A 23,530-nucleotide genomic window follows, 5' to 3' on the forward strand; every position below is an offset into this window, starting at 1 on the left:
TTATCCGAAAAATATTATCAAAATATATTTCTATTTCAAATGCCTTATTGTAATTTGTTATATAATTAGAACTTAATAAAATCTACAATTCTTTTCTAATGGAGAACCTAATCTCCATCTGGTGATCACAAGTCATAACTATTTCTTGTCGTTTCTCTTGATTTTTGTGATTCGTGCTTGATATATACTAATTTTATGCATTCCTACGACACTCTATATGTATTAATTTATAAAATTAAATTTTGCAATTTTCCATGATTGCTTGGTATCACAATTGCGTCTATAAATATTGCAAAAAAATAAAATTGTTATGTTATAGGAAATAATAACTGTTATTAAATTTTCAGAAATATTACAACTTTGTTTTTCTTTTCAACAATGATGAATAACATTGTACTATGAAGATTATATTTCTTAATTTGCTTTTGGTAAGACAAATTAATATTAGAATATTTTGAAATATGATTTTATCATCTTATTTATTAAAATTGGAGATGTATTAAATATTTTATTACAACACATTATGATATAATAAAATTTAAATGATTTATTTGTACAAATGTGCCAAACACATGAAGATTTCTGTTTTAGCTACCTTGCATTTTGTCATTGAATGAAGAATTATTACATTATGTTAGTGATGATGTATCAGGTGGATCTTACAAATATTATAGTTTGATGTATGAAGGTATTATCAAAATTCTGTTAATATCCCAGTAAGTAAATTGTCAAGTATGTCCATCCCTAAACAATTTATAACACACTAAGTATAATCTTAATAACTATAGAACTGGAGATGCAGATTTGTATGCATCACATACAACGGCGAAACCAACTTATGAACCAGATCACTATAGTCTGCAATCTACAACTTGTGGAGAAGATATTATAGTTGTACCAGACAAGTATGTTAAAATATTTTTTGTGAAGTCGATTAAAAAATTTATAAGATAAAAACAGTTTTAATTTTTTTTTTATCAATTCATTTTCAGTTTCAAAAGGCCCGTTAGCATAGGAGTGTATGGACATCCTTCGCATGAATTAAGTAAATATACTTTATTGGTATACGAAGTGATGTCAATGGATGATCAGACAACTTATCAAAAAGAAGAGAATATTTACAAGGATAGTGATAACAAGGTATAATTTGAAAAATACTTGCTAAACTTATCATAACCATTTTCATATTTGTTGAATTATATTACAGAAGAAAAGTCCAACATTTATAGTTACTTTTATGAGGTCTATTGCCAATGTATTATTTGAAATACTTTTTTAATGATACGTATAATTATTCACAATAGATTACTCTGGTATAATAACAACTTATTATAGTGAAATATATATATTTAATCATGTTGGAATATGAAAATGAGATGTTTCTAGAGATATTACATGAGGATGGCTTAGTAATCACAGCAAAGTAAATGTTTTATATTATATTTCAAAATGTTAATGTTCTCTCACTATAAACTTTATATGTATTTATAAACTATTTATTGATTTAGGGGTTTGGGTATAGAAACTGTATTTGTAAATATATTAAAAGTCTATTTAGATCCTGGAAATCTTATTATTGTTTTGGGAACTACAGATCACGATGAAAGATACTTTATAGATGAATTACAAGGTTTAGGTATAAAAAATTTACCTCGTATTGTAACAGGTCAATGTACATCCAACGAAAGGTATACTATTGTCGAATTATTACTTATTTATTATGAAAAGTATATTTTATAAATATATAAGTTTTAATTAACATTATTATTTACAGAGAACTGATGTATTTAGAAGGTGGAATATTATTTGTGCCAGGCCGAATTTTAGTCGTAGACCTATTAAAAAATAGAGTGCCACTAAACTTAGTTACTGGAATTCTTGTATATAAAGCTCATAACATTTTGCGTTCATATCAAGAAGCGTTTGCAGTTAGATTGTACAGACAAACAAATAAGGTGATGAAAAGATAATATATATATGTATAAGCTATAATCATTAATATTGATTATTTGCGATTCAGTGATATTAATTATTCTTAATTCTCTAATTTCTTTATAGACTGGTTTTATCAAAGCATTTTCTAATTCGGCATTATCTTTTACTTTTGGGTTTTCTAATGTAGAACGTGTAATGAAAACTCTTTTTGTTAAAAAATTATATCTATGGCCTCGCTTTCACACGATTGTCAATAACAGTTTATCGAAACTTAAGGTAAATAAATTAGTTACTTATAAAAATTTTATAAATTAATCTGTTTTAAAATAAATCTTTAAACCTGAATACTTATTTATTACAGCCTGAAGTTTTGGAATTTCACGTGAAAATTACAACAAAAATGTTACATATTCAAACTGCTTTATTAGATGCAATGAATTATGTGGTGAAAGAATTAAAACGTATAAATAAATATGTATGTATTAAATTCAAATTACCTATCTTTTAGTTTAAAAATCCATATACATTAGAATTATATTATTTACAGTTAGATTTAGAAGAATTGACAGTTGAAAATGCGATAGCTAAAAAGTTTCACAAGCAACTCCAATCACAATTGGATCCTGTTTGGCATCAACTTAGTTCCACTACAAAACAATTGTTATCAGACCTGAAAACATTACGAGGACTTCTCATGTAACTATATTACATAGAGAAAATAGCAATTATTATTTTAAGTCATTCATTATGTCGTTTTAATAATATTAATTATATCTACAGGTCTTTAACATACAAAGATTGTGTATCGTTTTATTCTACATTAAATAGTTTACGAACTATGGATTATGCTATGCAAAGTTCAGGATGGTTAATGCTAGATGCAGTCGAAAATCTATTTAAATATGCGAAAGAAAGGGTTTACACAGAAAAGAATGGTAATTATAATTTAAAATCAATGTATATACTATTTATATGAATTAGTGTGTCTTATACACAAACAATGTTAATATATTATTTACAAATAGTATTGAAATGTATTGTTCCAATCAGAATTAAAGCCAGAACCAAATCCAAAATGGATTGCATTGAGTGAAGTATTACTTGAGATACAACGAGATAGAAGAAAAGAAGATAATAATGAAAATCCAGAGAAAGTTCTTGTTTTAGTCCATGATAGGCAAACGTGTTATCAATTAAAAAATTTTTTAACTATGGGAGCTAATGAATATTTACTTAATGAAGCGCATAAAAAACTCCAACGTGATAATCTTCAAAACAAATCAAGGTATGCTATTGAAAATAATTTTTATATAAATAATACCTATTGTAATTTATATATAGTTTCCGTTTATAATTATAACATATTTTTTAAGTAATATTGTCGAGAATAATGAAAAGTCAACAACTGAATCTGATAAAGATGAAGAGATAATGGATACGCAAGATAGTTATGTATTGACATTATCGCAAAAAGCTATTACAGAGAGTCAATCTAATAATCCAGAAAACGAGCTTCATGAAACTTTATTTGAAGAATGTTCTCAAGTATATTCAATGATATATTCGTTAACGAATTAAAAAAATATATATGTAATATATTACTTTATATAATGTGTGAATTTGTAGATGACTGAGTTAGATCTAACAGCAATTACAACAACTGCACCCATAATCATTGTACAGTCTTTAAAGAAAGATGGTGATCCAATGGCATTACAACGAACGCTAAAGGAAAGTAAGCCTAGCAATGTAATAATGTATGTCGCTGACATCGCAGCCGTACGCCAATTAGAAGTATGTATATAACGTATTATTATAACTTGTACATATCTAATAACAGTAATTGTGACATAATTACTATTATAACGTTTCTTTTTTTTTTTTTTTTATAGATATACCAAAATAATAATCCTTCGATAAATTTAAAAGTATATTTTTTAATTTATGGAGGATCTGTTGAAGAACAGGAATATCTAACAGCTTTAAGACGAGAAAAAGAAGCTTTCCATGTCTTAATCAATACTAAAAAAGTAAGAATTTTTTGTATATTTAATTATTTCAATCTTAGGATATTTAGTATATTTATGGATATATATATATATATATATTTTTTTTTTTTTATAGACAATGGTTGTACCTGAAGATCAAGATGGAAAATCAGAAGATTGCTTGACATTTGCAGCACAATCAGGCAATGAAACGGAACAAAATACGCGCAAGGGAGATCAAGAAAATCAAAAAAATATTATTAATAAAATCATAGTTGACATGAGAGAGTTTAATAGTGAACTGCCATCTATTTTACATTCTCGTGGTATACAGATTGAACCAGTAACTCTAGCTGTAAGTTATAATAATATAACGTGTGCTTTAAAACTTTCCAATTGTTTTATGCACATACATATTTTTATATGTTAGATTGGAGATTATATTCTATCTCCAGAAATTTGCATTGAAAGAAAAAGTGTATCTGATTTAATTGGTTCTCTTAATTCTGGAAGATTATACAATCAAGCTGTTGCTATGACTCGACATTATTCTAAACCAATGCTTCTTATTGAATTTGATCAGAACAAACCATTCTGTTTCCAGGTATATATAATCATTATTTATTAGTATAGTGATCAATTTTACTTTAAATATTTTATACACGAATTATATCATTTTATATCAAAAAATATATAAAAGATTTTCTTCCTTTAAGGGTTGCTATTACATGGGCAAAGATGTTAAAAGTTTTGCAATCACATCAAAATTGCAATTGCTAACTTTACATTTTCCTAAACTAAAATTCGTATGGTCACCAAGTCCGCATGCATCTGCACAATTGTTTGAGGAATTGAAGGTAACATATCAATGACGTAAAATGAAATCAAGGTTCAGTAATGAATTTGTTTGATATAGAGCGGTAGGGATCAGCCAAGTGCTGAAAAGGCTGTCACGATTGGAGTAAATGAAAATGCAGAAGATAAACAAGTGATGATTCAAAAGTATAATCCTCACATACAAGATTTTATTGCCAAATTACCTGGTGTACATTCTAAGAATTTATGCGCAATTTTAAATCAAGGAAAATCGCTTGATCATCTTATAAAATTTACGAAGGTAATGTGAACTCGTTGATCTTTAGAATTTTAGGACCTTTATTATTATTATTATTTCGTATCGTTAAGATCGATAAAAATGTAATATTTGATATAATATATACAGGATGAATTATTTGAAATAGTTGGAAATAAAAGTGATGCACAAATATTATACAACTCGATTCATAATAAATGCGATCCAGATGAAGAAACGGACATAAAAGGTATAGGCAGTAAAAAAGTTCAAAAGGGACGCGGTAAAAAACTTTTCTCTAAGATAAAGCAATAACACGCTAAATTCTATTTTTCTTATTGTCATTATTGTATATAATTTGGAATGTTAATTGATCATGTTTTTTACATTTTTTCAATTATATCAACAAATATAAGTCTAAATTAAAAAAAATCTGTGATTTTAATTAAGTATAAAATAAAGGGAATGTTTTCAGTAGATGTTGAATTGTTTGTTAAATACAATCATAATCTACAATGTTTGTAGACTGTAAAGAATGAAGTATAGATTTGTTCAATATTTTTTCAATAAGAGATAAGGACGAATCTGTAATTTTTTTATCATCTTGGTGCTGTATCTTAAATAGTCTAAAGAAAGAAAGAAATAATTAGCGAATTATTGATTCTTTTTCTTATTTAGTAAATATTGCATACTTATTGATTTCTGCTCTAGTGTCCATAATATTGATGTCTTGCTTTATTAATTTGGCAATAGTTACTCTTGCAATGTCATAAGCACATTCTAATATACTATGTAGAGTTCCATAAGTATCCTTTAATATACAGCACTAAAAGGATTTTTAAAAGTTACATATTAAATCTCGCAATTGATAATTTTTTCTAAACTAAATTATTATTTATCTATCTTTACCTTATTATGGACAGAATTTAAAGCATATGAAATAATGATTTTACAAAGTTTTTTTATGAAAATTTCTTTTTCTATTTTACTCATCGTTTCTGGCCGAAAGCCTGTTAATAATTCACATAGTTTCGACTTATAATTAAGATCTATATTTTCATAAAGTTCTTGATCTTTATCAAGATGGCTTGTGTTCATTTCTAACAGACAAGAATATGAACGTCGTTAAAATATATATTAGAGAAAGTTTCTATTACAAAAATGAAATTATTTGTTTAAAAAGTAAACCTGATAAATAATCCATGGAAAGACAGTATAGACTGCTTAAATATCGTTCAGCTATTAGAAGAGATGGTGTATCGCGAATGTCTATTTCATCAGTTATATTATTAAGCCATACAGAAATATCTGAATAAGTATTGTATGGATATTGATGGACCATATTATTTTCACCCACATCTATCCATGGTTGGCGTTCCTAAATGAATATATGTTAAGAAATATATCCACATTAATAGTCAAAATATATTTAATAAGATATGTAAGTACAATGAGATGACATAACGATGCTAACAAGAAATATATCTGTTTCTGCTTCCATTTTGGGTTTATGATCTAAAGTATATTCACCGCATTGAGATACAATAACTTTTTTTAGAGGAGATTCATAATACGTTGGAATATCTTCTATTTTTTGTAATGTCTGGATACCGTCTACTAGTTGTCTTATTTAATATCATCATTAAGCATTACTTTTTATTTTGTTCTTCAATAAAATAGCACTTATTATATACGTATTTCGACACTTACCCAAACGCAACATAATAATGATTCATCCACGTATTAGGTTTTAAAGACACAATGATTTGAGATTCATTAGAGTGCTTTCCATTATTTGCCATTGATAAGATTCCTCGTCGATTGTGAGGTATGCAATATGATTCATCGGCAATCGTAGGCATTATAGGAGTGTTAAAATTAGTACTGTTCAATTTAATATCTAACGTAACATGTGGGTATAGCCAACATTGATGATAAAAGGGAAAACAATGCTTAACTAATTAATTTATTTTCATTTTGATACTTGCCACCAAATTGAATCCATCCATTTTTAACTATACGATGAACGTAAGTGTTTATATAATGCGATACTTTGAAGCCTTTTATATTTTCATATTTTCCAGTACAAAAATTTAAAAAATGTTTACAAGTTTTTGGGAGCAAGTCAGAATATAACTGTAAATATTCTTCTCATTTTTAAACTAATCAAATAAAATTAAGATATATTAAAAATAATTATATGTGATTCATAACTTATACCATGAATAAAAGGGAACCTATTAAGAATCCATCCAAAGTGAATGTGAAATATACGTAAACTCTCTAAAAAAATAATCAATATTAAATATGGATATTATTATCACATATATATTATAATTGACCTTTGTTTTTTTAATAAATTTTTTATAGTATTCTCCAATATGTGTTTCATAATATCCAATATTCTTTGGCATATGAAAAACATACAATTCGTTGAGATAATTAAAAAATTCAATATCACTGCCTATAAACGCATCATTTATAAAGACTGCAACGTGTCTTTTTAAGACCCACATCTTACCACCAACACGCTATAAAGAAAAATACAACTGTATATTTACATGCCATTAAAACAATTAATCAATATAGACAGCTCTTTACCACTTTCATTTTTTGAAGATATTCGTACCAATCTACTTGAAACATTTCTCTAATTTGTGGTACAGCATATTTCTGTGGCAAATATTGATAAAGCTTTTGTGCATATAATCTTGCCTTATGAAAAGCAATTGTGGTGATAAGACCTTCCACTCTTATTTTAATAAGATAATTATCATCTGAATAATCTAAACAATCCTTTCCTGTTAGTCTCCCTTTGTCACTGTTATTTACTGTAATTACATATGAATTGCAATAAGGTGATAGTTCTTTAGTTGACATTGTATTTATTATACATATAATAGTAATTTAATAATTTTTTTTATAAAAAAGAATAAATATAATTTTTTTTTTTTTTTTTTTTTATAAATATATAATTTCTTTAATAGGAAATGTAAAATATCACTAAAAAATATAACCAAAAAGTACTTGATCAAATTAAGATTATGAAAACAATAACATTTCATTTGATATATATTCAATTATTTCTTAAAAAATTAACAATGTATACTATATGTATTATCATTGGATGTAACAGATAAATCTTTAAATGTACTTTCAATATCATTTTCTTCTGAGCTGTCATTATCTGTATCCAAATTATATAAAAATGAATCATTTTCATTCATAGGGAAATAAAACCTGAAAAGCAAAATTTATGTAACTTTCATGTTATAACGGAGTTGTTTTTCGTTAATCGATCTACATTGAAAATTAATTACTAACTCTGGTTGATCCCATATGTATTGTTTAGGTATTTTGTAATGATCTTTTTCATTCATGTGTTCCAATATGTTGTCTGACTTTTCCTCACATAAAATGCAACATTGTATACGAATTCGCCCTCTTATATAATTTACCAGTTTTACCTACGCATTTAATCTTATTATTTGTTCATTGGCATAAAAACTATCTTATAAATATGTCAAATATACATACTTTCTGATAAAAGGTTAAATCTTTTGATACCTCTTTAAAGTCAAAATTGTGTTGTTCTTTAATATGTTGTAAAATAGTAGGAAAATCTTTATCAGAATGATTACAGAATAAACAAAATATACTAATACTTTCATCATTCCAATCAGACCATGACAATTCTTCATCTTCACTTTCACTGCTTAATCCAGTATCTTTAGTGTATTTGTAATGTTTCTTAAAAGAAAAACATAGATCTAATGATATAAAAATTAATATACTTGTTGTTTAATGATATACAACAAGTTTTAACTTTGATGAACAAACATGATATTGTAATTATTACTTGATATTTCCTTGTTCTGCTGGGATCTGAATAATTATTTATATAAAACTTATCAAATGTTTTATTGTATGGATTTATTTTTTTATGTAACTTTTTACGCATGTGCTCTTTCAATGCCGTACGATCCTTGAAAACTTTTTCACAGTATATACAAATTAAACTAAAAATAAAATATTTTGATATGTCTAAAATACTTATATCATAATATAAAAAATTATGAGTGAATATTACTTATGATTGATTTTAATATTATTAGAAATATACTAATAATTATAATATTTAAATTACCTTTCAATACTATGTTGTATTTTATCTAAAAGTTCATCGATGAAAACTAAATTTTCTGGTTTTCCAAGATACAAATTATGCTTCTCTGAGAGATGTTTTATATAAATAATACGTGATACAGAAAAGTTCATTTTACAAAACATACAGCCACGTGTAAAACTAGTATCACTTCTTTCCTCAGATTGTTTTGCTAATACCCATTCCTTGAAAATGTATGTATAAATATATAATTTAATTTTATATATATATATATATTACATTAAGTGTCTTTTCTTATTGTATTATTACAAGCATTACCAGTTTGACCCTATATATTTCATCCCTTAATGTTTTATCCTCTGAGATACAATCAGAAAGCAAAAAGTAACTTTCGTTTTTACTTGGTTTCCCATCTGATGTACAATCCATTAATAATGTAGTACAAAAATCAGTTATGGGCTGTTCTTTGAATCTATTGCCCCAATAATGTATATAACTAATTAAACAAATTGAAACGTTATATTTTTGTTAATATATCAAATATGATATATCAAGTCATAGATCCTTACCTTTTCAAACTTGCTATTTTCCAAACATCGCCTATGACAAGGCGATGTTCTTTGAACAAATGCGTTAAGAAATCTTTCTCATTTGTAGGAAGAATAAATGAGTTCTCACAGAATAAACATTTTGAATTGCATGGTTCGTCATCAATACCAATAAATTGTGACTTGTACATAATAGGCGTTGATAATGAATCGCAATTTCCAGACATTATTTTCGATGTTCAGTGCTTTTATGGCATTTAGAACCATATAACACTTATTAAGACAATATCTGCTTATATAATAATAGTAATAATAATAATAATTGTTTTAAAAAAAAAATAATTTCTGTTCGAGGTTAGAATTAAAAATAATCACGTTACCATTAAACAAGAATAACATTAATCATACCATACTTTTTGATGTATATTAATTTTCACTTAATAATAAAATAAAACCATGTATTTAAATTACCACTTTCTAACATTCTCTTATTCATACAAAAAAACATAGTATTAATGCATCTCTCACGATTCTTAAGGTTACTCACTATTTCTTTTGTTCGAAACGTGTGCGACTTTAGCGACAGATATGGACAAAATATGAACTACGAATACAAAAGCGAGGAATGCTGTCTCCACCATACATTTGTCGTATCGGTATATAAGAGACCATAATTGATTTTGTCTGGTTTAGAGTAAGTAGTCTAATAGACTGTGAACTCTTTTTAATCACTTTTTAATGAATCTATCCCTCAATGATTCCTCGATGGTCTCTTATGATCCACAATTAAAAGCCTTTTATATGTGCAGAAACTATTCTCAAAAAATACCATTCTTCAACATGATCTTTTTTGCAAGAAAATAAAGCTTTTTCAAAAATATGTTCTAAATTAAGTCTTTGCCTTTAAAATGAGATCTTGTTCATCAAGAATTACATTTATCTGCTCTCATTGATGGCGTAAACCATATTACAAAATCAAGGTTGAAAAATAACCTTAATTTGGATAGAAAAATTCTTCAACTTAAAGTTATACTGAATTAGAAAGGAATAACTGTATGAATGAATGTAAGTTTTTAGAATCTCCAACGTTTGAACGAAAAAATTAAATGATTACAAATGATTATTATGCAGGATTGTAATAAGAATGAAAATATTATAAAATTAATTTATAGTTATTTTATTGAAAAAATTTCATAAAAAATAGATGTTTAATATTTCGATTGTCCTTAGAAAGGAAATTTTATATACATAAATTTATATGAGCAAACTTTATACGCATAAAGTTTTATTTGTCAAATAGAATAAAGACTAGATAACAAATTCAGTCCCACGTATATATAACAATTTCATTTTGTTTTAGTATTACTTTTTCTGTTTTTAATCAAATCATATAATAAAATTATATGGCAAGCGTGCAGAGCAAAACTACTATAAATTGTACTTGGATAAGTATTCCAGCAAAGCTCTATTATTCCTAGTATTGAAAGTTTCGCCTTAGTTTCATAACTTGTACACCATGCAAGATATGGCAATGTATGATAGTACCATATGTAAAATTGATAATGTAAAGATCTACTGCACGCGATGCCTATAAAATTTGCCACAAATAGGGGAAAAACAAATAATTGGCTCATTGTTGACATATCCACCTTTTTTTTCTTCTGCAATTGGGGCTTTAGATCTTTTTCCATTTGTTTTAATTTTGCATAGGATCTCAAATAGATTATCCAATTTGGTACAGAAATGGCTAAGATTAATAAATGTAAAAGTAACAATGAAACATGAAAGTATGGATTAACAAATATTTCCTCGGATAAAAAGCGCCAGTTTACTGTCCACTTAAATTCAAAAATTCTTCCCAAATTGAATGCTCCTTTAATATATGAAATTGGATTTTCAATTAAAAAAGGTAAGCCTAAAATCACTTGTACCAATGCGCAAATGGACAAATGTATTACAGTCTTCAATGTTCCTAAGATACATAAATATGCAGCAAGAAGTGCTGGCGCAAATAATAAAATATTCATTTTTACAGATACAGCAAGGCTATAAAGAATACTTCCCAAATACCAGTGGTCGTCTAAAAATGCATTTAGACTTGAAAATAATAATATCATAGCTATCGGATCATTAAAAAGTCTTAACACAAATATAGAATGTATTCGATACGATGTACAGCACATCAAAATCAATACATAAGGTGGAACCTTTTTGGTTTTTGAGTAAATGCGGAAGACCAAGGCTAGTAAAACAATGTAGAGAATAGCAAAGATATACTGAGCTATTTTAATTTGTGCCCCTTGCACAGTGACATAATATAGAGCAGAAAAAATGTACAAAAAGCCAGCAGGATAAACCAATGGTCCTGTATCACCTTTTAGCTTTGAATAATCCAATGTACCATTTAAAAAACCCTCCACTTCTTGCATATAAGCTTTCCAGTCGATTTCTGTATAAGGCACTTTTTCAATAATGAATACATTCAAAAGCATTTCCAATAAAATAAATAACTTTGTAGTTATTACAATTTTTCTTGGATCTGTTAATAAGGACCAAAATTGAGGCCATTCGAAACTTTTGAACCAACTATTTTTACCTCTTTTGGAGGCTTTATTTATACTATTGTGATTAGTACGACTATCTCGACGTGGCGCCATATCTTTTCTTTTTTTTTTTTTTTTTAAATACACGTGTTCTATCTCGTAAAAGCACAAATAAACCGAAAGTGATTATAAATGAGACGGTTCTGTGGATATTATGAAATTAATTCTTTCACAAGAAAGACGAGTTGCAAGTAACGATCACCATGTGGCAGTATAGTCGCTTCGTGTCATTTTATCGGTTGCTATTCTCAGTTTACTTTTATCAAGTCTTTGTAAAAACAAAATATGTTAAGAACTTTTTCTTCATGTGGAAGAAATAACTATTAAAAAGTATAGTTTATTATTCGTGTATATCGTTACCATATCATTATTTTCAATGGGCACTATACACTTGTAACATATTTTTGTACAATTGTGTAAGATTTAAAAATAGATCGGTTACAGGATCAATGTCGGTCTACGTGTCCATTATCTGGATCTATAACTTATGGCAATTATAACATTAAAATAAATAAACTCTTTTTAATTGCATTGTGATATATAACATTTTTAAGTGATATACTTTTATCAAAAAAATATGTTTAGTAAGCAAGTGTTTGTTTAATTAAAATTATACATCATGTTGAAATTAATCTTTTTTATTTGTATCATTATACAATGTTTAATTAGTTCTTCGTTAGTTTTCTGCAATCATAATAATACTTCACATCCTGAAAGGTAATTGTAATTATATAAGAAATAAATCTTTTTTCGAATAAAGCATTTAATATATTGTAATTTTATAATGCTTTTTCAGTAATCAAATTGAAAACTTAAACAATGACATAAATTTAGATTCTACAAATAACAATGATCCTGATGGAAACGATCTGTAAGGGAGAATTAGAAATCGTATTTGATAAGTTATATAATTCATATATTTATATTTATATTTATATTAAGTAATGTCAAACTTTTTTCTAGGAAGCAAACAGAAGATTACATTGATCCACATTCTTTTTATTATGATAGACATAAAAAACAAATAATAAAAGATACGTATGTGTACAAATATGTATCTTATTTTTGTTTAAATCAATAAATATCACTTATTCCAAAATGATGTTGCAGAAAAATATCTTCAAGAAAGCAAGATACAAAATCCAATCAAGTAGAATTATTAAAAGAAAGTAATGAAAATTGTGAGGCAGTGAAAGTATATTATAAGCGTTTGATTATGAAGTTACTCTTAATTGCTAAGTTGAAGGTATACTAGAAACTGATAAGAACAATAATTATAGAGTGATTCCTTTGTAAGTGTAATAATGTGATTTCATTTTTTAATATCATACAGATGGATGATGATGATGATGATACGGTAAAGGGACAATTATTTGTAAAAGGAACAAGAGCGCAAATTGAAACACTTAGAAAAGTAGAAACTGATAATTATTCTATGAAAGAAATTGATGTAATCTTGAGTAAAATTTTATTGGAGCCTTCATTCTTTGATAATGTTTCTGATATGTTCGATTTATATTGGGTTAATCAGTCTGCATTAAAATTTATTACGGATTACTATGTAAGTCGGTTACATCACAATTTCATAGTATTTTCACTAGTATTTACAAGCATCATACTATTTACTATTTTTTTATTTTAGGCATATGTGATTATTATTGCCTGTAGTATACTGGGAATCGTCATATTATTCAGAAATATGCCATATTTTTCTCCATTATTCATTATTATCATCGCGATAATAACATTTAGCTTTTTCCAGACTTGGTGGCATCTAATAACGGTAAAAAATATAACAAAATTAATATCATCTTATATATAGCCAAGATTTTTCAAGAACGTTAGATATAAATATTTTGTTATATTCTTTTAAAAGGAAGCCGAGATCAAATTAGCGGCATCACAAATGAAATACATTGATATGCCTAGAAGTTGTCAGCCGAGCAAAATGAGTATATGGGAGAAAATACATTCATATTTAAGTAAGTATGTAGAATAATGAGAATTGTATTGCAATTAGAAGATCAGAGGACAGAAAATTATGTGAGAAACCAAAGATCTCGGTTATGATTTAATACTTAATAAGCTTTCGTATAGTTATCATCTGTACTTCGTATCGATTGATGCTTTTATGCCGAAAAAAAGAAACATTAACGCCATCTACAGTTTATAATGAGAATTAAATGAAAATGCTTGTTTACCAAAGAAAAATTCAAAACTGTAAACTATATAAATTATCTCTTAATTTTAGCTAAATTTTGGTTACTCGTAAAAAAAATTTTTTTGTTAATTATAGTTGAAGACAAGGAATGTGAAAAATATTACGAAGCTAGAATGATTAATCCAAAGGTCCAAGTAACACCTGCTATGGCTTTTTCACACATGGTAACCACAGTCCTAACGCATCCAATACCTATTATTGGAACAACAATGTCTCAGTTTATAAATAATGTAACTGGTAAGATTTTTTTATTGTTTTTATATGAGAATAATTACTATATGTTATATAGTAAATTATTAATTTTAAAAAAATACTACTATATAATTAATGTTCTTTTTTTTTTGTTATAGATCACTTGCCTGTCTTTATAAAATACGTGGTGCAAATATTTTTATTTATATTGTTACCTGTATTCCTTTTGATTGCTATTTTTATTTATAGAGGAGGTTCTATTAGATTTGGATTACCATTTAATTCTTCAATGTTGTCATTTGAACAGACTTCATTGCCTCCGAATAATGCTCAAAAGAGGCAGACAATTGAGTTAATTCGTGAGGTATTTAATATTTATTTATCATTATATTACATATTTATATAGCTTTATTTTAATGTAGCAGTATTTTAGATTTTTGCGGAAGTGCCTCCTAATATTCTACTAAAAAACACTAAAAGTGTTGATGCAGTGCTATCGTCTGATACTTTTGAAGAACAAAAAAATAATAGTCCTACGAATAATGCAGTCGAAGAATCATCTAAATTAAGATTAATTGAATTTGTAAAAGAATTGAATCATGCTAGTGGCGATTCAAATAAAAATAATTTATTTTCTGAAGAAACTGAAGAGAAAAGTGAAAAATGCTTAAAAGAGCCTAAAATCGATACGGAGAAATATATTGGTGGTGGCGACGCTTAATATTTTATCGTGAAATATATTTTTTATTGTTTAAGCTTGAATACTTGTTAAGTTAATTTTAACCACTTGCGGTGCAAAGAAATTCACGATTGCGCTTGGCAGAACAATCGAGTGCAAATCACTCCGAGGCGCAAATAATATCATTGGCTTCACTATCACTTTCCATTTTACAGTCTGAGATCAATATTTATAACTTTACACGATGAAGTGCAAGCAGAAACTGTGTCCCGGTAAAGAATTTCATTAACAGTTGACGTGCCACGCACGTCATTTTTCTTTCTGCAACAATCGCCTGACGATGTGTGTAACACGTTCCGGTAACAGAAGCATCTCGACGCACGTGGCACGTCTTTCCAGCGCAAGTGGTTAAGGAAATATTTTCAAAAACTTGCATTAAAAAATATAATAAGTAAAAAATGATTGTGTATTTATATAATGATTACGAAAATCACTCTTGAAATAATTTTTTATATTAAGCAATTAAAAGCATATTTGTGATTATTAACAATGCGTGTACTTTCTTTGTAACCACATTAGTTTGATATTTCAATTGAATAAATAGATTTTTCTGAAAAGAATTAATCGCGGAAATACGTTCTACCTACCCTTGAATTATTAGCGATAAACAATACGATTTCATGAAGCTATGCTTTATTAAAATTGTAGAAATGAAATTCCGACGAGCTAATGCATCGTACGATAAAACACGCGAACCATGAAATTCGTTATAGGTAGTCTCATTTGTAGCATTGTATTTTGATTGCTGGGGTCTCGTTTTGCTGAGGATTTCGTTATTAACGCAAATTCAGCCTAATGATCAACGAGCAAACAAGCGTTTACCGAAGGTAACGTCTGCGTTTTCCGTAATTATATATATGGTAGTTGGTAACTACGTGGGTGTGCTCTTGTTTAAATGAAGGGGTGGTAAGCAAGCGGATACCGCGGCGTAACGTTGAGCAATTATTAACGTATTAGTGTCGTTAGAAAATTCTCCCGTGTCACGCGTTATTTGTTGTCATATTTTACGAAATTGCAACAAACGAATTATTATGTACGGACTGTTGGATAATACACTACATGTATAAAATGATTTATCATCTTGCTTATTGATAGACAAGATAATGGAAAAATTGAACGAACGAAGGAAGGAAACGATATAACGGTGTATAACAAAGAGGTATATTCGAGAGATCAAAATATTTTGGATGCTGCGATCATTCATGATCAGGATACGGATCCTTTTTGAGCTTGCTCGTGGACCCGTGAACGTTGCTCGTCCCTATGCACGTAAAAAAAAAGAAAAAAAAACGAATAGATTGTAGTACGCTTGACAGACGGTTCTGCTCAATTACATGCTCGAGATCACGTCTAAGAGTTGCTGTGGCGTTGCTAGAATACACCTACCATTATATTCCGTCCTTTACTCAACGTCTTAGCAAAGCATCTCTATTATTTCATTGTCTATCGATATACCGCAAATACGATCACGATCTAATCTCAACTCTAACAATTTTGCCTATTATTGATACAGGATAATATTTATCGTGCTTTTAGCTAATATAAGTCAACTATACAAAATAATATCAGATGTGTACTGGCAAAGAAATATCGTATACTCTATCGATTACAAATATCTCGAACCTAACGGAACTCGATAGCCGATCCTAATTCAAGCGTGAGACGATTCAGGTCTGAAAGATCGTAAATGCATCGTCGAACATCGGCGAAGCTATCAAAATAACGAACCCACCTCATCTCAGAGTACGTTATTCGCGGCTGATCGAACGTGAAACGAGCTGCCCTCCTTTACGTGAAATCTGAACGTTCTTTTCCGCATCTGCCCTATTGATGTCTCTTTTAGTATTTGTATGCCATTGACCGGGGGTAAACCACCGAAAATTCAAGGAACTTTGCTTCGTGCGCGTTACCATCATCGCTATTGCGGTAAGAACGTTTGAACTAAACTTTGAAAGCTTCCTCGCAGTTTCCTTTTACCTTTTATTTCTCTCTTACTCTCTCTTCCTTTACGTTTGTACGTACTATCGTTTACTTTTTGCAACAACCATAGACCTTTCTATGCACAGTAATTTAAAAGATATTTATAAAAAAAAAATAACGAAAAGATATCGACTAGAATGTATTTATGCGATTCTCCATTGTCTATCATTGAGCAACAAATGTTATCTATTTGTAAATTTTGTCGTACGTTTTACCTTCATCGATCGGGGATTCTGTAGACTCGTGAGAGACACTGGCAAATTGATGGTCGGTTAAACTATCGGTCTCCGATAGTAAACATTACAGTGTCCTGTTAGAATCGTCGAATGTAAACAATCCATTACCGCTTCTCGTTCATGGTTTACGATCACGATTCGATATTTCTGTTTAACATTTTACCTCAAAAAAGAAATTGTTTCTTTCCTTGGTTTTACGACTTTCCGATCGCGAAACTTATTACATATTCGAAAATTTATTTTTATCATAAATTGCCTCGCCACGACACGCAGTTAATTGATATTACAGATAACAATATCAGGATAACAATATCATAATAAAATAGAGGACAACAATGTCCTCTAAATCGCAGATCCAACCGGTTTGTCGGTCGATCTTTGATCATTCATTTTTTCTTTGATCCTGAACATATCCCAATGAAAGCAGCCATTCTTGAACTCGTCTAACCAGTCCTCTTATCGGTTAATCGTAATTTTCTCTTTACTCATTTGCGGTATAAAGAAAAACGAAGTCTAAGATAAAGAAAAAATGGCTATTCTTCGAGCCCAATGAAGGACAATTTTCTCTTGACACGATACTTTCGTTGGAGTTGAAATTCTCTCGATTAAACTAGCGTAATATCCAATGCGATAACTTCCTAATATCGATCGGGAAAGTTCAAAGGGCCTGTCGTCTCGGAACTACGCTCGCGTTTCCTACGAGGAAACTGCCGATCGTTGAAGCGACGATAATCCATCCCACGACGATCTACGCGTAACCGTCGTCCTCTTCGTCGAAGAGAGAACCGGTCGGTAATTTCGAAGGAGGCCATCGAACTTCCCATTGGCTCGGACGTGTTTCCAGTTGGAAGTGCTCCCTTGGGTTGGTATACCTAGGCTCTTCGATGTACACTCGTATATATACACGTAGAAAGCTGGCTCGAGCATCGAATCGAACCGAAGTAGCCTCGATAAGATATGCACATGTATATATATATATATGTATATATATGTATGTATATAGATACACACATATGTAGTTATATACGTAGCATGTATATCGATAGTCCAAGAGAGAAAAGACAAGAAGGGAGGAAGCTCGAAGGAAGGTCCTTTGGGACCAGTTGAGGTCTTAATTACCGACCTCTCACCGATGGAATGCCGTGTTATCGCGTTCTTACTCTCAACCAACTTGCCTTCGACCAACGATCGTATTGGATTACCGACGTTTTTCCTGTCGGTTTTTAAAAGCAAAAGGCAATCGAGGACGTGCGTACGACGCGCGAACGATCGTGTAAAGAACGAACACCTCGAGGAGACACCAAAATGAGATAAAATTTCTCTCCATATCTTTTCGGTATATTTCGAGTCGTTAAATGTCTGACGACCGTGGTCGTTTCTTAATGCGCTTGTCGAAATGTTACATCTATCGTGGATAAGGGAAGAGAGAAATAGAGACAGAGAGAAAAAGAAGGCTTATTTAAAGGTATTCTTTACTATTGAGAATCGAAGAGATTTTTTCTCTCTCTCTCTCTCTCTCTCTCTCTCTTTCTTCCTCTCGGTCTCTTCTTTTCTCTTTTTTGAAAAAAGACGAGTCTCAAAAGTGAGCCGAGAAATGCATATCGTTTTTATGGTCCGAGATACGATCTCGACGTGTAAGCAGAGGTGAATTTCGTATGATTTTACGATCGTTATCCTCCGTACTTGACGCAACTTTCAAGTTTCGATTATACGACTGAAACGTTTCTCGAAAGTATTCTCACCTTACTAATATTGCTTTTAATACGAAAAGACGACTCGCCGAACGTTCGTAATTTCGCTTCGTCGTATATATTTATTTTCACTATTACGGTAAGATGTAATCCTGTGCGATTTTAAGTTTTGAAAAGTCGCGTAATTAAAATGCAGGTTCAGTTTCGTTGATAATTTATGTTAATGGAACAGTAAAAAATGTATAATCGGAAAGGCAAGGGACTTGACGTGTAAGATTTTTCTAAAAAAAGGCAACATTAAAAAATTATGTTGATTTTATTTATTAAAACTATTTTAAGCGAACGTATCGAAAGGTTCAGAGAAAACTTATCTTGCGATAATCGAATTTCCATCGTTCCGATCGTTCGCCAAGTTTAAATGCGAATCACGTCCTGGCTAATGGAACAGAATCATTCTTTGATGCGAGAAGATATAAACGAGCTTATAGAGCTAACCGTAAAAGCTTTGATTTTATGACGGCACGATTAATAGGACTAGCATAGATTGGGTTTTAATGACTCGATAAAGAAAAGTACATTGGCCGCCATTAAATCTGTTTCAGTTACCTAGCTCTGATTCTTACTTGAGCTAACGAGCTTTTCATCGGATTTGGGTAATCCCAGACGGTGGAGGTGTTTTTGGTTCTACCCTCGATAATTATACATGAATAGAGGGGGTAAAGTAAAAAGGACATTTGAGGAGACGTTCTGGATAACGCTCCATCCAGACTACTTTTTCCTTCCTTAACCCTAGAACTAAACGAATTACAATCTTTAGAAAGGAAAAAGAAAATAAATTTATAATATAAATGTTTGTATAAATGTTTTGGAACACGAAGGGAAATAAATTAATACACTTCCAAGAGTATCTTGAAAGTAAATGATCATTTCACAGATCGTGTCGTTTATTATCGATCAAACGAATCGTCGGAACGTAAAATGTTCACTACTTGGACGGTCATAGAAAATTGCTAATGAGACGATTCTTTTTCTTTTCGAATATCGCAAAAGTTTGAGGAAAAGGTCTTAGCTCTGTGGGAGAGATTCCTCGTCTCGTAACTTCGAAAAGTCTCGGTTGAGGACGAAAGGTCCAAAGATCATTATTCACTTCGACACGTTCAAACGTTTGATACTCGCTGATTATTCGATGGAACGAACTAAGATCGTACTCTTTCACGGTCGGCTTTGAAATCAGCGAATTAATATTGAGAATATTAGGCGCGTTGATTCAGGAAAGTGGCTCTGTGTATCGATGATATATACCGAGAGAGTGCTCAGGCATTCCCATCGTGACTATCATGAGGGATGCCTCGGAGCGCCAGACTCATGTCATCGTGTCATCGATAATTGATGTATGCGCGAACTAATGGCTGTAATTACCTCAACCTAATATCCACCATGGAATCTCGCGCTTCTCCATCGGCAGACCTTGTGCGCGTGTATGTTATGTATAAATATATTGTATATATGCTATATATAACGTATACATCGATGTATCGTACGCATACGTTTGACCCTTCGGGAGGGCCAAGCCACTCTGAGCCCTCTCTCTCTCTCTCTCTCTCTCTCTCTTTCTCTCGCTCTCTCTCACTCTTTGAAGCACGCTAAAATTTCAAGAAGAAATTAATGATTCTCATCGACCGTGACAGACTGACCGTGGTAATTAATCGCGAGAGTTCGCCTCGAAGATCGCAAAGATTGACTTTCGCTTTTTGCTTCGCTTCATATTCTTTTTATCCTTCTATTTTTCTTCCTCTTTTTTATCCGTGCAATGTCGGAAACTTACATACAAAAAGTTCTTCATTTTACTTTAACGAAAATACATTATTGAAATAAAAGGTACATCGCCATCGGCGAGCTTCGAGCGTTGGAGGTATAGAAATATAGGATAGAAATCAAAAGCAACGAACATGCAAAGTGCTCTATCTCTTTTTTCCTCTTTCTCTTTTTCTTTTTTCCAAGAGTGGACCAGACACGATAGTTTCGTTCATGTGGCAAGCCGTGATACAGCGAGGCTTCGGAGGAATAAAATTTCAGCCACTGCCAGCTCGATTTGAGCGAACTTATGGCCTATAATAAGATTACAAGAGACAGAGAGTAGTGTGACTAACGAGCCTATCGTCAACTGCAAAACCAGATGCCGTTCCGAGTGTGTCTGCCGCCCAGGACGACGAGTCTTTTTGGTGGTGGTCTTCTCTCGCGTCTGGCCACGTGCATTTTCTCTTCCTTTAGATCTTTCGGCCTTATATTCCGCCCACTGAAACTAATATATTTATATAAAAGAAACCGGTACGAATCGAATCTCAACCTCGAAATATTCGGCACGATTTCTTGCTTATTTATATTCAATAATCGCGATCATCTTCTTTTTAAACATTTTTATAAAGCAACTTGTCTTCGATTTTATTGGCTTTCACACGCGTAGGTCTTTATTGAACGAATTGTCCTTTAGTATTTCTATAAATATGTTATAAATTTTTGTTCGTTAACGAGAAAATTGTTTTTTTTTTCACCTAAAACTTTTATATATAGCAATGAGCTACGTCGCAACGAGTTACGAGCTACGATTTCCGATATAAAAAATAATGAGATGAGTCTGTAAATTTTCACAGAAGTTAAATTAATATCGTTTATTAAATTTTTTCTAAAAAACGTATGTTTTCACGACCAGCGACGATATGTAACTAATGATTCGTAACAACACAAGGTACTTAATATATAGTACGTTATAAGAAAACGTATGTATTTGATCGAACATAAACATTATAATATTTACGTAATCGTACACTTTACGTATTCGGCAACGATCGTCTACTTTCGACCGAAGTCGTTAGCTTGTCTCATTGTTAACGCCATTTTGTTCTTAAGACGTATTACTTAGGTTGTACGGCGGAGATCGTCACGTCGTAAAAGCAGGTAAGGAGAATATTTTCTTAATTTACTCATTACCAATCGATTAATGAACGAACGATATCAACTGAGCAGTGTTCGCAAATGTTACGACATTCTGTTCGACAAATAATTGCAAATATAAAATCGGCGTTTTGGCTCAAGCATGGCGAGACATCTTTTCGGAATTTATTTCTGCGATATCGTCACTTTTCTCGATTCCCTATAACACTCAAGTTAATAATTGGTAATTAATTAATTGTCGTCGATCGAATTTCGTATCATATTCGACTTTCATCGTAGGTTTAACCTATATATACTTACATATTCGTATGCGTAGAGAGAGAGAGAGAGAGAGAGAGAGAAAGAGAGAGAGAGAGAGAGAGAGAGAGAGAGAGAGAGAGAGAGAGAGAGAGAGAGAGAGAGAGAGAGAGAGAGAGAGAGAGAGAGAGAGAGAGAGAGAGAGAGAAAGAGAGAGAGAGATAGTGTGTGTGTGTGTGTGAGAGAGAGATAGTGCATGTATGTGAGAAAATCTATGATACTCTCGCGGATAGGTTAGGGCAAAGTCGCGGTTGATGTAAGTACCTTCGATCGACTTTGATCGAGTCGAAGGAAAGTTCATTAAACATGATTAATTAATATGTTATTTCAGTCCATGGATCTTCATATGCAGCAACCTCTACGTGGTAAGATATGGATATTGGATATTACTTGCGATCAAACTGAATCTAAATCAAGTAAGGTAAGTATTATCGAGCTAATCGCTGTGTAGCTGTTTCAATAATCTTGTTTCGATAATAATATTTAAATAATATCACATATATTTGTTTTTGAAAAATTATCGAACATTTCATCGTCAACTTTTACATAAAATTCACGAATTCATATACGAAGTTACAGTTTTACGTTCGGGGACAGTGCGTTTCAGTATAAAATTCATTTGGTGAGAGGTTAATTCGCCTTACGTCGAGAGGACGGTTACATAGGAGGGCGCGTGTGCTACACTGGGCAAGGGCTTTAGGAAAGGACCGGAACGTCCCTCTTGGAAGGGGGCGTTGCTTACTATATAACAAGGTTATTGAATTATTTCGAGACTTAGTTTTACGTACTCGCTAAGGGATCAAGCTCACAGGGCTCTAGGCGTTGCAGATGGAATAGGCGTGGTTCTCCTTCTCTTATACTCGATCTATCTGCCTCTTTCTGGCTTCTGGCAAGTGCTAGTCACCCCTCTTGAATCGTGAATCCTGCGGATCGCACGGTGGGCTCTGTGC

General features: G+C 30.6%; 6 protein-coding genes across 12 annotated transcripts in view; 4 read left to right on the forward strand and 2 right to left on the reverse strand.

Annotated features, from left to right (window-relative positions):
* The first annotated feature begins 203 nt into the window (after positions 1–203).
* Positions 204–1,347, forward strand: LOC146872907 (UPF0669 protein C6orf120 homolog). 2 transcript variants are annotated; one of them, XM_085658115.1, is made up of 6 exons: positions 204–265; positions 348–428; positions 592–716; positions 789–905; positions 993–1,140; positions 1,208–1,347. In XM_085658115.1, the coding sequence occupies exons 2-6, from the start codon at positions 399–401 to the stop codon at positions 1,277–1,279; spliced, it is 492 nt and encodes a 163-aa protein (XP_085514241.1). In that variant the 5' UTR covers positions 204–265; positions 348–398; the 3' UTR covers positions 1,280–1,347. The 2 variants fall into 2 exon arrangements, with proteins under 2 accessions (XP_085514241.1, XP_085514240.1); XM_085658114.1 differs by having other exon boundaries at positions 210–428.
* Positions 1,282–5,474, forward strand: mei-9 (DNA repair endonuclease XPF mei-9). Of its 2 annotated transcripts, none has more exons than XM_035870425.2 (16): positions 1,282–1,423; positions 1,509–1,688; positions 1,775–1,955; positions 2,059–2,211; positions 2,297–2,410; positions 2,483–2,631; positions 2,716–2,870; positions 2,986–3,220; positions 3,309–3,480; positions 3,562–3,729; positions 3,828–3,965; positions 4,060–4,278; positions 4,354–4,527; positions 4,640–4,780; positions 4,840–5,040; positions 5,146–5,474. In XM_035870425.2, exons 1-16 carry the CDS (start codon positions 1,356–1,358, stop codon positions 5,308–5,310), a joined length of 2,613 nt encoding a protein of 870 aa, XP_035726318.2. In that variant the 5' UTR covers positions 1,282–1,355; the 3' UTR covers positions 5,311–5,474. The 2 variants fall into 2 exon arrangements, with proteins under 2 accessions (XP_035726318.2, XP_085514237.1); XM_085658111.1 differs by having other exon boundaries at positions 5,165–5,474.
* LOC118443424 (uncharacterized) lies at positions 5,388–10,226 on the reverse strand. The gene is made up of 18 exons (XM_035870386.2): positions 10,050–10,226; positions 9,691–9,958; positions 9,440–9,617; positions 9,143–9,345; positions 8,855–9,014; positions 8,533–8,745; positions 8,320–8,462; positions 8,150–8,235; positions 7,597–7,826; positions 7,338–7,526; positions 7,216–7,278; positions 6,984–7,131; positions 6,706–6,895; positions 6,470–6,620; positions 6,184–6,373; positions 5,905–6,095; positions 5,688–5,821; positions 5,388–5,621 (listed from the first exon to the last, which is right to left on the reverse strand). The coding sequence occupies exons 2-18, from the start codon at positions 9,894–9,896 to the stop codon at positions 5,489–5,491; spliced, it is 2,808 nt and encodes a 935-aa protein (XP_035726279.2). The 5' UTR covers positions 9,897–9,958; positions 10,050–10,226; the 3' UTR covers positions 5,388–5,488.
* A 691-nt stretch (positions 10,227–10,917) lies between these two features.
* Alg3 (Alg3, alpha-1,3- mannosyltransferase) lies at positions 10,918–12,326 on the reverse strand. The gene has a single exon (XM_035870416.2). The coding sequence runs from the start codon at positions 12,324–12,326 to the stop codon at positions 11,016–11,018; it is 1,311 nt and encodes a 436-aa protein (XP_035726309.2). The 3' UTR covers positions 10,918–11,015.
* A 522-nt stretch (positions 12,327–12,848) lies between these two features.
* Positions 12,849–15,984, forward strand: LOC118443428 (chloride channel CLIC-like protein 1). Of its 2 annotated transcripts, none has more exons than XM_035870413.2 (10): positions 12,849–12,989; positions 13,069–13,143; positions 13,236–13,310; positions 13,383–13,518; positions 13,606–13,833; positions 13,915–14,055; positions 14,149–14,254; positions 14,569–14,730; positions 14,844–15,049; positions 15,119–15,984. In XM_035870413.2, the coding sequence occupies exons 1-10, from the start codon at positions 12,892–12,894 to the stop codon at positions 15,404–15,406; spliced, it is 1,515 nt and encodes a 504-aa protein (XP_035726306.2). In that variant the 5' UTR covers positions 12,849–12,891; the 3' UTR covers positions 15,407–15,984. The 2 variants fall into 2 exon arrangements, with proteins under 2 accessions (XP_035726306.2, XP_085514239.1); XM_085658113.1 differs by having other exon boundaries at positions 15,111–15,293.
* Positions 15,985–17,238: 1,254 nt separating this feature from the next.
* Positions 17,239–23,530, forward strand: part of olf413 (DBH like monooxygenase olf413) — a 270,504-nt gene continuing 264,212 nt past the window's right edge. Inside the window, exon 1 of one of the 4 annotated variants that reach the window (XM_085658301.1) lies at positions 17,239–17,350. The gene's annotated coding sequence lies outside the window, so the exon portion shown is untranslated. Of the gene's footprint in view, positions 17,351–22,911; positions 23,002–23,530 lie in introns of those variants that run through there. The other 3 variants (XM_035870402.2, XM_035870400.2, XM_035870401.2) reach the window with 3 other exon arrangements.

This window comes from Vespa mandarinia, chromosome 7, assembly GCF_050613455.1.
Source record: "Vespa mandarinia isolate Hongniang chromosome 7, ASM5061345v1, whole genome shotgun sequence".
In the NCBI taxonomy this organism is placed as follows: domain Eukaryota; kingdom Metazoa; phylum Arthropoda; class Insecta; order Hymenoptera; family Vespidae; genus Vespa; species Vespa mandarinia.

Coding starts and splice junctions, on each gene's coding strand:
- LOC118443428 (XM_035870413.2), top strand. CDS start 12,892: ATGTTGAAATTAATCTTTTTTATTTGTATCATTATACAATGTTTAATT. Junction 14,731..14,843: donor GTTTATAAATAATGTAACTG/GTAAGATTTTTT, acceptor TTTTTGTTATAG/ATCACTTGCCTGTCTTTATA. Junction 15,050..15,118: donor CAATTGAGTTAATTCGTGAG/GTATTTAATATT, acceptor GCAGTATTTTAG/ATTTTTGCGGAAGTGCCTCC.
- Alg3 (XM_035870416.2), bottom strand. CDS start 12,326: ATGGCGCCACGTCGAGATAGTCGTACTAATCACAATAGTATAAATAAA.
- LOC118443424 (XM_035870386.2), bottom strand. CDS start 9,896: ATGTCTGGAAATTGCGATTCATTATCAACGCCTATTATGTACAAGTCA. Junction 8,236..8,319: donor TACATATGGGATCAACCAGA/GTTAGTAATTAA, acceptor TTTGCTTTTCAG/GTTTTATTTCCCTATGAATG. Junction 7,279..7,337: donor AATTTATTAAAAAAACAAAG/GTCAATTATAAT, acceptor TTATTTTTTTAG/AGAGTTTACGTATATTTCAC.
- mei-9 (XM_035870425.2), top strand. CDS start 1,356: ATGTTGGAATATGAAAATGAGATGTTTCTAGAGATATTACATGAGGAT. Junction 4,528..4,639: donor ACAAACCATTCTGTTTCCAG/GTATATATAATC, acceptor TCTTCCTTTAAG/GGTTGCTATTACATGGGCAA. Junction 5,041..5,145: donor ATCTTATAAAATTTACGAAG/GTAATGTGAACT, acceptor TAATATATACAG/GATGAATTATTTGAAATAGT.
- LOC146872907 (XM_085658115.1), top strand. CDS start 399: ATGAAGATTATATTTCTTAATTTGCTTTTG. Junction 429..591: donor TATTTCTTAATTTGCTTTTG/GTAAGACAAATT, acceptor TTTCTGTTTTAG/CTACCTTGCATTTTGTCATT. Junction 906..992: donor ATTATAGTTGTACCAGACAA/GTATGTTAAAAT, acceptor ATTCATTTTCAG/TTTCAAAAGGCCCGTTAGCA.